The 16,111-nt window shown below is 41.8% G+C and overlaps 1 protein-coding gene across 1 annotated transcript in view; it reads left to right on the forward strand.

Annotated features, from left to right (window-relative positions):
* Positions 1-3,941: 3,941 nt before the first annotated feature.
* tmem178bb (transmembrane protein 178Bb) overlaps positions 3,942-16,111 on the forward strand; it is a 199,629-nt gene continuing 187,459 nt past the window's right edge. Inside the window, exons 1-2 of the mRNA XM_033614566.2 lie at positions 3,942-4,070; positions 4,330-5,016. Of these exons, the coding sequence (XP_033470457.1) occupies positions 4,635-5,016 (382 nt within the window). The 5' untranslated portion in view covers positions 3,942-4,070; positions 4,330-4,634. The remainder of the gene's footprint in view (positions 4,071-4,329; positions 5,017-16,111) is intronic.

Below are 16,111 nucleotides of genomic sequence, written 5' to 3' on the forward strand. Positions count from 1 at the left end.
TGGTAAAAATACGTTCACAAGAGGGGCGTAGCGCTCTTGCCTGCAATTTAGTAAAAATCGCATTCAAGAACTGACTTGAGCATTATGTTCTGGGGCTGGTGGACACTGTCCTCTTGGAAAAAATATCGGAGAGGGCGGCCTGCAAAATCAGGTAGAGAATTGCTACAATTACCATTCATTAATTAAACTGTGAGTCAGTACTGACTTAAAGGTCCAGTGTTTATTTAGAGGCATCTAATGGCAGAAATGGTATATAATATTCATAACCATGTTTTCATTAGTTTATTAATGCCTGAAAATAAGAACTGTGCTGGCTACATAATAGTATCAACCTGTATCTAATATGAGACATACTATTGTGGTATGCTAACGCCATTTTGCAATACACACTGAACAACTTTATTTTGTTGTGTGATCCCACACTCTACACTTTCTGTTGTTTTCCTTGGCATGTCTCTTCTTTTTATCCCTCGCTCTTTTCCTGTCCCTCTTCCTCCAACGAAGCCTTCAGGCAAATAATTTGTCTTGACGCTTTTTAGTTATTGAATTCTTCGAGTTACTCAAGGAATCGTTTCAGCTCTAGTTTAAATGCTCTGAACGTCTTAAGACATCAGAAATTCACATGTTATCTGGGCATTTTCTGTTGTCTTCATGTGCATTTGACTTGTTAAGATGTTAAATTTTTACCAGTTAAGATGAACAAATTTGACTTATTGATACAAGTGTTAAAATAGATGTAATGAGCCAAATGGCTTTCGATACAGGTACTACACAGTCATTTCACATGTGCTTTATTATGCAACCTGCTACTAAAGACTGTAGTCAAAAATAATGTTACACATGTTGTATGGCTTGTTTTCTGAATACTGTCAATTTATATCTACTGTCAACCATATGCAATGTTATTGACTTTGACTTTTGCTAGCATAATGTTAGCTTTCTGGCTAATAGCTGAGCCAAAGGATTATATGAGCTGTGTGGCCTGGAAATATCTCCTGCTGCTAAGTCATATCTAAGGTTTGTCCTATTTACTGGAGTAGGGAATATCATTTATAACTTTTCTATTTCATAAGAACCTTATGAAACTTATAATGACCGTTCCAGGCATTATAGGTAAACCCTCAGGTGTTACCACAGAAACGAGTTATGGTTTGTGAAAAATTTTAGATTGCACAGAGCATTAAAATATGAATAAATATTCTTACTTTTCATTTCTTTGCTTAGTGACAATGGTATAAGTGGGATAAAGCCCTGCGAGGTGTCCATTATCAGTTTTTAAAGGCCTTTGTGGAGACAGCTGTCCTCCGCTGCACATCGGCCGGCTCACGCCTCCACGCCTGTCTTTACCAAACTGGTAATGGACATCTCATTGGGCTTTTCCCCTTGTATATGAAGTGGGTCCCCTTTCATGGAGTCCACAGTGTTGTCCTACAGTAGCCCAGAACAGACAAACCAAAAACTGGCTGCAGATAGGGCCATTTGTTTTAGCATTTTAGAGTTTTTGTGTTTTCATGTTTACCACCATAGTTTTCCTGTGCACAAGTTTTTATGAAACATGTTTGTACATGTGTACAAGCTGGGCTGACATTGGGCGAGAGGCAGGTTACACCCTGGACAGGTCGCCAGACTATCACAGGGCTAACACAACCATTCACACTCACATTCACACCTACGGACAATTTTGGGTCACCAATCAACCTATCCCCAACCTACATGTCTTTGGACTGTGGGAGGAAGCAGGAGTACCCAGAGAGAACCCATGCTGACACGGGGAAAACATGCAAACTCCGAACAGAATAGGCCCGTTTCCACTGAAGAAGTTCCTGGTACTATTTGGGGGGCAGAAACTACTACAGGAACGTCCTCTCGCTCAGCCCTCTCAACCGCCGTGTCTCCACTGAGAGAGCGGAGTACGAGGAAGGTTCCTGTAAAGTTACGGGCTCTGGATGTGACGTAATCATTGCACGACCATTTTGGCCGGGGTGACATAGGGACGCCGTTAGCCGATAGCAGTGTCTGTAATAACTCACTAAATGGCCCGTGAAGAAAATATTTTTTCCAGCGGATGTCTTAGTTACAACATGATTGAACTAACTGGAGTAGTTTCATGTCGTATCCGACAACGGGAGGCTTTTAACAGATGACGTCCTGATGTTAGCTTTGCTGCTGCTGTTAGGTGATGCTTTCTAGACATCATGACTTCCCATAACTGAATAAATACCACACATAGCAACACAAAACTGCTTTGCTAGTTCAATCATGTTGTAACTAAGATATCCGCTGGAAAAAACATTTTTTTCACGGGCCATTTAGTGAGGTTTTTTTAGATGGTGGCGGAAGCTATATGAACGAGCTAACCCTCGTCTGCTGAGTTTTAAAAAATGCCGGCTATTTTGTTGCTTTCTGTTGTCGTCACATCCCTCCTTGAGTATATCCAATCAGCACCAAATAATCCCCAAGCCCCAGCCAGAAGTCTTTCGGGGCCGTTCTGAGTACCTACCCCGAGGCAGGGACTTGTTTAGCCCCTGTAAAAGTTCCGGAACTCTGTCCTTCGGGGGTGGTTCCTGCGGTGGAGACACGCACCAACGGCCCTGGCCACGTAAAATTACCCCGAAGTTCCTGCAGTGGAAACAGGCCTAATGGCTCCCTCCTGGGATTGAACCAGGAAACCTCTTGCTGTGAGGCGACAGTGCTAACCGCCACACCACCATGCTGCCTGTTCCTGTTACAGTTAGAATTGAATGTAAGGCCTTTCTCCCTGTATACAAAGCACTAAATGGGCCAGGACCAAGCTACATTGCTAACTCCCTTGTTAACTATTTGCCCCCAAGAACACTGCGATCATCTGCTGCTGGTTTACTGGAGGTTCTTAGTAATAGCTGGAAGAAGATTGGGGATGCAGCCTTGGTCAGTTATGCCCCAAAGCTATGGAACACACTACCTATAGATATCAGGGAAGCCAGCTTGCTGAATATTTTCAAAAGAAAGCTAAAAAATGTATCTGTTCACTTTAGCCTTTAACTAGCTCTGCCTTCACTCATACAGGTATAAAATTCTTTCTTTTTATGCTTTTACTTTACATTTATGCTTCTTGCTGCTGCAACTCTTTAAAATATTGTATTTTACTTGATTTTATAACTTATGGTTTTACAATTCTATGATTCTATGATGTCTATTTTCATATGATGCACTCGGTGCTTAAACTGCCCTTATTGTAAAGCACTTTATGCTGCATTTCTTGTATGAAAGGTGCTATATAAATAAAGTTTCTCATTATTATTACTATTATTATTACTGATGTGACTGATTCTTTTACAGTTATTAGTCAGACCCTATGTATTACCATCGTAATGGAGACAACTGTCGCAAAAACTTTATTTTGAGAGCCCCTCAACATGAATACATTTTGATTATTTTTTATTTTGTTGGTAATAGTTGTATAATATAGGCAGTATCACTCTAGGATGTGCTTTAACTTCATTTGCTGCAGGACAGTGATGTGGTCAAGACCGAGGCGCTTGCACAGAGGTCCATACGCATCACTGTTGTGGCACAAATGATGTTAAAGCACTTACACTTAAGTGTAATTTTGCTTAAATCTGTGCCCTGTCTGTGTCACTTTATAATGTAAATGTCTTCAACTTTGTCAAAAGTTCTGTGCTCCTTTCATGTTTTTATTGGTGGGGGCAAATGCACATGCTCTAAGTATTAAGGGGGACATGTGCCCTGCATCCCCCTGAAATCTACGCCTCTGGTATCCTGTGCAGTATAGGATGCACAAGATTTGAGTGCAAGCAATAAACAGCAGTAGCAAGGGTTATAAATAGTGGTAGAAGCAGTAGTAACAGAAGTAGTGGTAGTTTATGTTTGTTCAATCAAATCTCATGTAGCCTGTAAGCTAACACGGTGCTCTCCCAGCCAGGCTGCTGTTGATTGGTCCAGGGATGGGCCTGCTCTGTAGCAGCTGCCGTCATCCTATCAAACGTGCTGGGGATGCTGACTGTAGCTGATCCTCTGTCCTCTCCTGCTGATGGACTGCGGTCTGCACGGACTCTATTTGGACACATCAGGTACATCTAAATTAAGCAGCTCCAGTCATTTGAGTCCCAGTTTGACACTGTATTTGTAAATTACTGCTTAATGAAAATGCACGATTCTCTCTGGCTGTTTCTACAGCTTTCTCTGCTCCCTTCTTCTCTCTTTGTCCATCGTTTCATTTCATGTGGGTTGTGCAGTAATGATGCATGCTGTGTGAAATATAGGCTAGCCTATGTTTGACTAGAGATGTGCATGCTGTGCTGATGTGCATGTTGGTGTCGCCCTGCTCAGACGGATGGATGCTGAGGATCCGGGGCTGAGATGAGATAAGCGTCCTCTGTCTCCGCCGAGCTGCTGCAACGCCGAGCACGCAGGAAAGACGTTGTCACTTCGGAGCACCGGGATACAAGGATTTAACATTTTATTCCACCAGTGAGCTGCTATTGGAAAGACTCGTCTCCTCTTTGCACATAACCGCCACTTCGATAATGGTCCCGACGCTGCTCTCCAGAGGTGATGTGAGCTGAACTGGCGGGGAAGCCGCAGAGGAGCTGTCCGTCTGTCGAGGTGCGGATGCGGCTGTGACAGAAGCGAGCATGGCTGCCGGGAAGTTACTGCTCTACGCCGGGCTCTCTCTTTCTCTCTGCGCCCTGGGCATGCTGGCCGTGGCGATGTGCTCCGACCACTGGTACGAGACTGACGCCAGGAGGTACAGGGAGCGGTGCCGAAGCTTTTCCAGCCGCCGCAAGGACCCGGGCTTCATCTACATCCCCAACAACAGCCTGCCGCTGCGGGCCAGCCGGAGCAGCCTTCCCCGCTGGGAGGAGAAGCTGCTGCTGGCCCGGAACCGGCGGCAGCTGTTCGCCATGAGCGCCGCGGATGAGTGCAGCAGGCAGTATAACTCAACCAACATGGGGCTGTGGAGGAAATGCCATCGGCTGGGCTTCGACCAAGAAATCGAAGACCTGATCCGGAAAGGTAAGGATGAAATAAACAAGTCAGTTTAAGAGGCTAAAGTTGCAGGAACAGCAGTGTGTCATCAGACACCAACACGGCCGGGATGTGACATTTATCATACGAAAATCAATTAGGCTGCTGTGTGGTGATTGTGCATTTGACCAAAGGGCGAACAAGGGCATCGAGCTATTTTCTTGCATTTATGGGAGCAAATTCCGTCTGTGTGTGTGAGTGGGTCTGATCGGCCTGTGGCTACAGACTGCTTGTTGTCATGCTATTTTGCAGAAGAGGGGCGCATGTTAATCATGACGCTGAACAGCAGTACGTGCTGTGTTGTCCCCCAGTGTTCTCAGGTCTGAGATGGTACTTTAAGTGGTGCGCGCCTGACCCTGCAACTGCAAATAATGACATAATCATTTCATGGGCTTGTCAGTAAGCACTCAGCATGAGACAGGAAGAGGTGAAGAGGGGCACTCAGAGCTGTTTCTTTAAGGTCCTATATCTTCCATCAAGGGTTCATTTATTGCTTTCTTCCATGGAGGAAGCCTTTACTCTGTTTCCAGGGACCAATCACTTCTGCATCCATATAGGCCTAATGTCCATGGCTAGATGCACCTGCTAGGGTGCAAAAATGAGCTGGTTGGCCCCTAGTAACCTTTCTGTTCTTTCTGTACTCTGGACATGTCTACAGTGTTCTCTATGATTGAGTAACACATGGCCCACTGATAAATTAAGGTATGTGTACCATTTAAAGATGTCATGACATCAAAATAGATGTTTAAAGGGACGGTTCACCCCCAAATCAAAACTAGATATTTTTTCCTCTTATCTGTGGTACTACTTATCAGTCTAGTTTGTTTTGGTGTGAGTTGCAGTGTTGGAGATATCGGTTGTAGAGATGTCTGCCTTCTCTCCAGTATGGTAAAACTAGATGGCACTCAGCTTGTGGTGCTCAAAGTGCCACAAAAATACATCAGAAAAAAATCAACAGCAATGTCTCTTTCCAGATATAATGACCTGGTCACTCAAGATAATCCACAGACCTTGTTGTGAGCAGTTTCATGAGGGACTATTTTCTCTCCACCAGCCAACCATTTCACCAAGCCAAGGTGTGCATCTACTGCTAGGTCACCTAGCACCACTTAGCTAGCTGATGTTACAGCTCAGCCGAGGAGGATGCCATTACTGTTTACATGTCATGTTGTCACAAGCACAAGCCTCTTGTCCATGAGTAGATGCACACTTCCTTTGTGTGGTGATGAAGTTAGGGGGTGTAGTTAAGTAGAAACTGCTCACAGCAAGGTCTGTGGATTATCTTGAGAAAATGGGAAATGATTTTTGAAAAGAGACACTGCTGTTGAGTTTTCCAAATTTATTTATTTTTTCTTTTGCCACTTTGAGCACCACAGGCTGAGTGCCATCTAGTTCCATTACATTGGAGGGAAGGCAGACATCTTATAGCTGATTTCTCAAACTTTCGGCAGCTCACACCACAACCTAGACTGATAAGCAGTGCTAGAGATAAAAGAAAAAAATATGCACCTTTGATTTCAGGGTGAACTCTCCCTTTAAGTTTTACTCACATATGTCTTGCACTGATCTGGCCCAGCAAGGACAAAAGAAGTTAGGGTTAGTAGCAATTCTTTTATCATTTCTTCAAAAGGGGTTAAAAAATGGTGATGACTCATCCCACACTCAGGGATGTAGTCTAATTTTGCATCCAGTGACACACTTTATCGAATTTTCACGTCTGTCCTCCATCACCATAAATTTTGCCTGTTACCTACTTGCGCATAGGACCTACGAGCTAGCTTGCAGTCATGCATCGTACGTTGTGGTTTTGGTTGTGCTAACTCCTTACGTTACCTGTCATAATGCCGTTCTGAGCTATGGTGGTGGGATGGCATCGTTGCAGAAGTGTAACATCCATCTTCCCTCCAGTTCTCCCCCTCGGCCAGGTCACCCCGGTGAGTGTGAGCTAACTTCCATTAACATTGTTAGCTCTGTTAGCTTTTGCCACGTTTGCACCATTAGCGTGGCCATTTTGGCCTAGCTACGTTCATGTTTGCATGTAACACCAGATTGGCTACTACATTTCAATTGACTACTGCAAGAAATCCCTCCCTTCCCTCCTTCCTGTTTTTACAGGAAACACATAAATATGTGGAATCACATAGCACTCAGCTAGCTCTTTCATGGGGACTTTAAACACAGTATCACAGACTTTAAACTAGATTTTGACACAGGCCTATTTTCAAGACATGGCCTATAAGGGCTGATCATGTAGTACGTAAAATACCCAACATGTCCGGTTTGCATTTTCATTGAATTTTAAGACTTCATGCTCTCTGGTGTTTGATATCATTGCACTCTGAAAACCTTTGAGTTGCCCGTAAAGCCTATCTTAAACCGATTTTTGAGGCAGATACTGATATTTGGCAATTAAAAAAATCAACTAAAAGTATGTTGGACAATAGCAACTTTTAAAAACATAAACACATACAGTACAGGCCAAAAGTTTGGACACACCTTCTCATTCAATGCGTTTTCTTTATTTTCATGACTATTTACATTGTAGATTCTCACTGAAGGCATCAAAACTATGAATGAACATGTGGAGTTATGTACTTAACAAAAAAAGGTGAAATAACTGAAAACATGTTTTATATTCTAGTTTCTTCAAAATAGCCACCCTTTGCTCTGATTACTGCTTTGCACACTCTTGGCATTCTCTCCATGAGCTTCAAGAGGTAGTCACCTGAAATGGTTTTCCAACAGTCTTGAAGGAGTTCCCAGAGGTGTTTAGCACTTGTTGGCCCCTTTGCCTTCACTCTGCGGTCCAGCTCACCCCAAACCATCTCGATTGGGTTCAGGTCCGGTGACTGTGGAGGCCAGGTCATCTGCCGCAGCACTCCATCACTCTCCTTCTTGGTCAAATAGCCCTTACACAGCCTGGAGGTGTGTTTGGGGTCATTGTCCTGTTGAAAAATAAATGATCGTCCAACTAAACGCAAACCGGATGGGATGGCATGTCGCTGCAGGATGCTGTGGTAGCCATGCTGGTTCAGTGTGCCTTCAATTTTGAATAAATCCCCAACAGTGTCACCAGCAAAACACTCCCACACCATCACACCTCCTCCTCCATGCTTCACAGTGGGAACCAGGCATGTGGAATCCATCCGTTCACCTTTTCTGCGTCTCACAAAGACACGGCGGTTGGAACCAAAGATCTCAAATTTGGACTCATCAGACCAAAGCACAGATTTCCACTGGTCTAATGTCCATTCCTTGTGTTTCTTGGCCCAAACAAATCTCTTCTGCTTGTTGCCTCTCCTTAGCAGTGGTTTCCTAGCAGCTATTTGACCATGAAGGCCTGATTGGCGCAGTCTCCTCTTAACAGTTGTTCTAGAGATGGGTCTGCTGCTAGAACTCTGTGTGGCATTCATCTGGTCTCTGATCTGAGCTGCTGTTAACTTGCGATTTCTGAGGCTGGTGACTCGGATGAACTTATCCTCAGAAGCAGAGGTGACTCTTGGTCTTCCTTTCCTGGGTCGGTCCTCATGTGTGCCAGTTTCGTTGTAGCGCTTGATGGTTTTTGCGACTCCACTTGGGGACACATTTAAAGTTTTTGCAATTTTCCGGACTGACTGACCTTCATTTCTTAAAGTAATGATGGCCACTCGTTTTTCTTTAGTTAGCTGATTGGTGCTTGCCATAATATACGGCTGTCGGCTGTGTATTAACCTGACTTCTGCACAACACAACTGATGGTCCCAACCCCATTGATAAAGCAAGAAATTCCACTAATTAACCCTGATAAGGCACACCTGTGAAGTGGAAACCATTTCAGGTGACTACCTCTTGAAGCTCATGGAGAGAATGCCAAGAGTGTGCAAAGCAGTAATCAGAGCAAAGGGTGGCTATTTTGAAGAAACTAGAATATAAAACATGTTTTCAGTTATTTCACCTTTTTTTGTTAAGTACATAACTCCACATGTGTTCATAAATAGTTTTGATGCCTTCAGTGAGAATCTACAATGTAAATAGTCATGAAAATAAAGAAAACGCATTGAATGAGAAGGTGTGTCCAAACTTTTGGCCTGTACTGTATAAACAAACAATTTTGTAGATAATCCAGATTTGTTATCATTAGTATTTATTTTTTATTGTGACCAAGAAATTGAGCAGTAGGGCGGGCAATTTATCAATATTATATAGATATTGTGATATGAGACTAAATATCTACTTAGACTTTGGGTATCACAGTATCGGTCTGGTTTTTAAAGGCTGCATTTTAGTAAAGTGATGTAATTTCCTAAACTTCCCAGACTGCTCATGATGTGTTATTAATTGCCATTTGCCACATAGTCATTATATCCACATTACTAATGATTATTTGTCAAAATTCTCATTGTGTAAATATTTTGTTAAAGCACCATTTGTCAAGCTTACAATATCATAGGCATATTGATATCAAGCTATTTGGTAAAAAAAAAAATTGTGATATTTGATTTTCTCTATATTGTAAAGCCTTACTGAGTGGGGCATTTTACTGTGTAAAAATCAACGTATCAAGTCACTCAAGTGCGTAGTGGAAACACTGTTTGGCATCTCTGTCTTGCAGTCTTTTATTACTTTTTGGCCGACATATCCATTGATACTGATACATAAATCTGCACTAAGCTGATATTGGCTGATATATCTGCCTGGCTGATATATTGGTCTAGTTCTCATATTTTGGCTGACTGTCAAACAATATAAGCAGTTTCAAGACAAAACAACTTATTTTTATTTTGTTTTTATGTTACATTATTTTTTATACATTTTCTCGAATAAACATTGGATCCAGTTGGTACCAACATTTTCATTAAACATGGCATATTATTGAGCTGACACTTATCACAGTATGAAAGATGGCAGTTAAATATATTGTTCCAGTTAAATCCTACAGTTAAAAGTCATTCAAACAACCGGCATGATCCCTGTTTCCGATGAGTGAAACATGTTTGTAACCAAAATCAAAATTCATCATAAAATCCACTTCAGACATAACTCTACACAAGTGTCTACTTCAGATGATACTACACAGTCATGTTGTGTGTTAAAAAGATAGGGAGGCTGATGTTTCTGATGGAGGCTACTGGTCTGAGTCCAAGCTCGAAGAGGAGAGGGTGTGTGTACTCTTTGAATGCTTGTGTGTGTGTGTGTGTGTGTGCTGCAGCTGTGCCTGCCTTTGAGGATGCCTCAATGGCCTTGATGGCCTACCATCTGCAGTAATGGGTAGCACACAGTCAGTGTGCTCAGTGATCAGATGAATGCCTCCATAGAGGGGTCTGATATATTCCAGCTCTCAGCTCCATCAGCATGGAAAAGTACACCGTGGTTTATTATCATGATGCATCTGACAATAACTTCACATTGATGGGTCAATAAGGACGCAACTGTGCAGATTAACGCTGTTTATCTCTGTGTGCTCTACATGTGCAATAATGCGATGCGTGTGCACTTACAGCTCACTTTCAGCCAAAGGGCCGTCATACAGAGACATCCAGCTGCCAACCACTACGTCTACCAACAATAACTACAACTAACATTATGCTACTATAACCACATATATAACCACACCATAACTACTGCTTCTTAGCTGAACTGCTCCTGTGACTACTCCTCCACTACTACTGCTGCTTTTGCTACTATTGATGCTACCACTGACCCTGCTACTATTGATATTGCTACTTCAGCTGCTAATGCTGATGCTTATACTACTGCTACTACTGCTACTGCTAATATTACTACCACTGTTACTGCTACGATTTCTGTTGATGCTACAGGCCAACTACTACCACTGCTGCTGCTTCTGCTACTGTTATTGCCACCGATCCTGCTATTATTGCTACTAATACAGCTGTGAATGCTACTGCTATTGCTACTACAGATACTGCTGCTACTTCCACTGTTAGTGCTACTGTTTCTGTTAATGCTACTAGTCTACTACTACTGCTGCTGCTTCTGCTACTCTATGCTAACACTGATCCTACTGCTAATGCTAATGCTACTTCCTCTGCTATTGCTACCAGCAATACTGCTATTGTTACTACCACTGTTACTGCTACTGTTTTTGTTTACGTTGCTGCTACTTCTAGTGTCACTGCCTCTACTTCTATAGGGAGTAGCATTCTAGGATGTTGCCGCCATCTTGGAAGTATAAGCAACCCTAGCTATGGTAGCTGCTGATAATAGGATGACACAGGAGTGGATTATCACTTCCTGTCCCATCCCGTTCTCGCGTTATGTTTTTAAATAACAAAGAAAGTGGAGTTTATTCATATTAGAACTGCATGAAAACTAAGCATATTACATCAACCATACAGTATAGTTAATGCTGAAGTACTGTGATTCCTGGCATAACAACTAAACAGCTATATTGTACATATTTGTTATATTTTATTTTTTTCATGATCTTTTTCATATTTTTATTTTAATTCCATATTTATGTTTTTGTCTTGCAGTACTCTGCCATAATGTCTTTCTTTCTTTATATATTTATAGTATGTTTATTGTATGCAAACACCAAGGAAATCCCCTTTTAAATGGAAACCTTTCTGATTTTGATATTTTTTTGGGGGATTTTAGCCTTTAATTGACAGGACAGACAAGCATGAAAGGGGGACAGAGAGAGAGGGAGTGACATGCAGCAAAGGGCCACAGGCTGGAGTAGAACCCGGGCCGAACCAACACCCCAGCCTTTCTGATTTTAACTGTTACAACCTTGTGGTGGTACCCTGAGTAGTGTTTTGTGTTTGTTCAGCAGTTCTTTTTGACACTTTCAAACCGCCAGCGGATGGCACTCTTACCTGTATCCTTCACTGCTGATAATGACACATTCCCATTACCTATTGCTACTACTGCAGTTGCTAATGCTACAACCACTGCTACTGTTACTATCGATACTGCTATTACTCTGTTTCTGTTGATGCTACTACTAGCCTACTGCTGCCGCTACGTTTACTGTTAACGCTTCTACTATTGCCACTTGTGAAAAATACTACTATTGCCAGTTCTACTGCTACTAGCTGATGTCTGCCATTTGTTACTACTTTAACCACCGTCTCTTTTGCTACTTCTACTGCCACTTAATGGAAAAATCTGAATAATTAAATAATTGTAGCGACATTGCTTTATGTGTCTGGTCAGAGGGAGGAGGAACAGGGGGACCTTGGGCTGAAGACATTTCTAAAACCCTGGCTACCACCCTGCTATCCCACAGGTCATGTTTTATGTAAATTCAGTAGCCCTATTTGTCATGGTTGTACAATTGTAGTCACACCATCCAAGCATTTGATAGAACTTCACTCCTTTGAATTACAGTAGCCTAGCTTTCACTGACAAATATTAAGCCCAGGGGCCTGTCTTCTCCTACAACATGCATTGTTAAAAAGAACATTATTCTAATTTTTTAGGGATTTTGCGAGGTCAAAGGTCAGAGCAAAGCACTGTAAAGCCTTCCCTCCACATGCTGTTTCACTTTTATTCCATTTTAATCTCCACAGTCAAATCACAGGTATACATGGTGATACATGATTTCTGTATTTCCATCTACTAAATGGCCTCATGCTGCTGTATCATAATGACTTTACATTCCCTTGTGCACCCTTAAGTGAAACGACAGGAAACTTTCATGCAATCATTAGCCACATATTTAAACCCTGATGAGTAATTTCCTGTCCATTTGAATAAGGTGGTGCATATTTTATATAAATAAACATGCTAATTGTTGTTATATGTCAGAAATGAGTCATAAACCAGAAGCACTTATCATATCTCAGAGCACGGATCAATCCCAATCCACATTTAGCTTCATAATTAACAATTCTGAAACTTCAGTCTCTCCATGCTCACCCATCTCTCTGGCACTGGATGGATTTATTGAAGCAGGAGAGTGAGGGAGAGAAGCAATGCCCCCCATCGCCAGTTACAGTATGAGAGCAATGGTGTGTGTTTGTGAATTTGGAGTGGGTAAGTGTAGGTTATTCAAACAGTGCTAGAGGGATGCTGACCAATGCTTTCTTACTGTCAACAAATCCCTGTGCTCATTCAAACCAACAATGAATGTATCTACTAATTAGGAGTGGGGGAAAAATTGATACAGCAACTATCGCAATATTTTTGTGTGGTAATAACATCGTCACACAGTGCCAAGTGGTGATTGTTTTTTTATTATATACAATTATTAATATTACAAATATAATTGAAACTTTAGGTAGCCTACTAGAATATATAATCAATTGCTTTTTCAGTCCACTAGATACATTTTATTGCTACAAAAAATGGCTGTAGTGAGATGAACAGACTGAAAACTTTTTTAAACATTATCTTTATTACAATTTACAGTTTATACGTTTATTTATATAATGGTTATAAATCTAAAATCTCAAAAATTGCAATGCTTAGCATTTTGCAACATATTTAAAATTGCGATCATAATGTATTGTGACTTAAGTATTGTGATAATATCATATCGTGGGGCTTGTGGTGGCTCCCACCCCTACTACTTCTAATGAGTATTGTGTATCAAAGCCTGATATATCTTCTTCCTCTGTGCCATAGAGCTCCATTGTTGTCCAAAAACTATTAAAAACACATCAGTGAGCCACACCGTTGCACAGGGTAACATGTTCCTTCATTACCATGAACAAACACACTGTAATCCATTTTGACTCAATTGTGATTCAATTATGAGGTGAGATTTATGGCCTCAGTAAGAACCAGTGGGCTAAGAGCCTCAGACTGGGTACAGAAGTCAGAAAGTATTGAGAAATGGACTAACACGTTGGTTTTAGTTTTTCCATTGAATTTACTGACAACAGGAAAGATAGAGAATATCACAGCCTTATCCTTCAGGTATACGCACACCACCTGGTGACAATGTAAAATCAGTGACATCTGGAAAAGTTAAAAAACATTTTATTTGATCCATGGACACAATCTGAGACAATTGGGCCCCAGACTAAGGAGCCCAAAAGATCCATCTGTGTATGTGGCAATACAATAGGGCACAACACAAAATGTTAGGTAAGATTATCAACCAAAATCTGTGATGCAGATTATATTTTCTCTCATTACAGTGAAAACTTTTCCAGTGTAATTAACATTCCACAGTCAACACAAGGCTTACTGCTGCCTAAGTATGCATGTGCAGCTATATATTGTAGAAAAAAAACAAAACAAAAACAAATCATTATATTTATAATATTTAATTTTATATACTTTATTAATCCCCGAGGGGAAATTAAATTTTTCACTCTGTTTGTCAATTACACACAGGTCTGAACACACACATGCACAAACTGGACCTATACATGCACTAAGCGGAGAGATGTCAAAGTGAGGGGGCTGCCCATGACAGGCACTCCGAGCAGTTGGGGGGTTCGGTGCCTTGCTCAGGGGCACCTCGGCAGTGCCCAGGAGGTGAACTGGCACCTCTCCAGCTACCAGTCCACGCTCCATATTTTGGTCCGGAAGGGGACTTGAACAGGCGACCCTCCGGTGCCCAACCCAAGTCCCTATGGACTGAGCTACTGCCGCCCCATATATCAGATCAGATAGATATTCATATCTTTAAAACATGAGAATGGGATCAGGAAGTTCTTTAACAAGTTTCAGTGACAGTCACTTCATTGCATAGCCTTTTGGTTGGAGCCTCTCAAACCCTTTGGGCTCTTCTGTCCAAAGGGCATAATTAATAACCCAACTATGAGTTTATTACAAACCTTTTACTATTTATTTTGAATATACATAACATTAATATCTGTAGACATTTTAATAACCCAACTTTAAGAAGTAATCTAAATGTGAAGCCTATGTGGAAATGGACGAGTGGGTCTGTATTTAAGTACTCATTACAGTGTGAAATACTATAATGTGCAATCTTGAGCTTCTATTCTACTATATTTGAGAGGCAAATATTATACTCTTTATTCCACTGCATGTACAATTAACAACAGCTCTAGATTCAAATTATTTTCGTCATTAAGATTTTACATGAACATGTCAGCATACAACACCCATGTGTAGTGCGTCAGAAGCCACTGGAAACACAGCAATGGTTTGCTATGAAACACCCATGTTTGGTGTCTAAAAAGTCACTGGAAACACAGCAACAAGTTGCTACAAAACACCAGTGTTTGGTGCCTAATAAGCAGCTGGAAACACAGCAGTGGGTCACTACAAAACCCATATGTGGTGCCCAAAAATCCACCAGAAACACAGCCATGGTTTGCTATGAAACACCCACGTCTGGTGGCCAAAAAGCCACTGGAAACACTGCAATGGTTTGCTACAATTCACCTATGTGTGGTGTTGAAATACAGCAACAGGTAGCTATAATTCACCCATGTTTGGGTGCCAAAAAAAGCTGCTGGAAACATAGTGATGGGTCGCTTCACCATGTTTCGAACAGTTGTCTGCAGCTTGGCAGGCATCTTGCCTAGGTGTTACACCATCATCCATGTCCTCCACCTCCTGATGACAGTCAGCTCATATATTACATCACTATAGAAATGTTGATATGGTGCATATGAAACTTGCACATGTAACGTATTTGTGGTTTACAGAAACCTTAAATGCCAACATTTTCCTCTGGGGACTGGGTTGCGTGTTCTATAAGTACATATCATGTGTGAACATACTGAATAATAGTTTCTGTAAGAATCAATCCAAAGGAACATCAAAATACAGAAGAGGATCAGGACATGTACCGAGCTGACCCGTAGGTGTTTTTGTGCAGTCATCCTTTCTCTAAATAGGTCACTGCCATACCAGCGTTTAATTGTTGCTGTTCATTCACCATAATACTCATGTTGATAATCCCAACAGTTGGCATATGTTAGCTTGGTCTCTGATGCCGTGACTGGGCGCGATATGTGACCTCCTGCTGTGGGAGCAGCTTACTGACTCTCGTTCTGTCTGTCATAAGGAAAACCTCCTGGAGAGAGAAAGGGAGAGATAAAACAGCAGCAGAGAGACATCAGGCTACAAAGTGGTTTGGGACAGAGGATGAGAAGAGAGGAGGGAGGAAAGCCAAGGATGGCTGTGGAGACGAGGATGTCAGAGAAGA

Source organism: Epinephelus lanceolatus, chromosome 23 (assembly GCF_041903045.1).
Source record: "Epinephelus lanceolatus isolate andai-2023 chromosome 23, ASM4190304v1, whole genome shotgun sequence".
NCBI classification, from domain to species: domain Eukaryota; kingdom Metazoa; phylum Chordata; class Actinopteri; order Perciformes; family Serranidae; genus Epinephelus; species Epinephelus lanceolatus.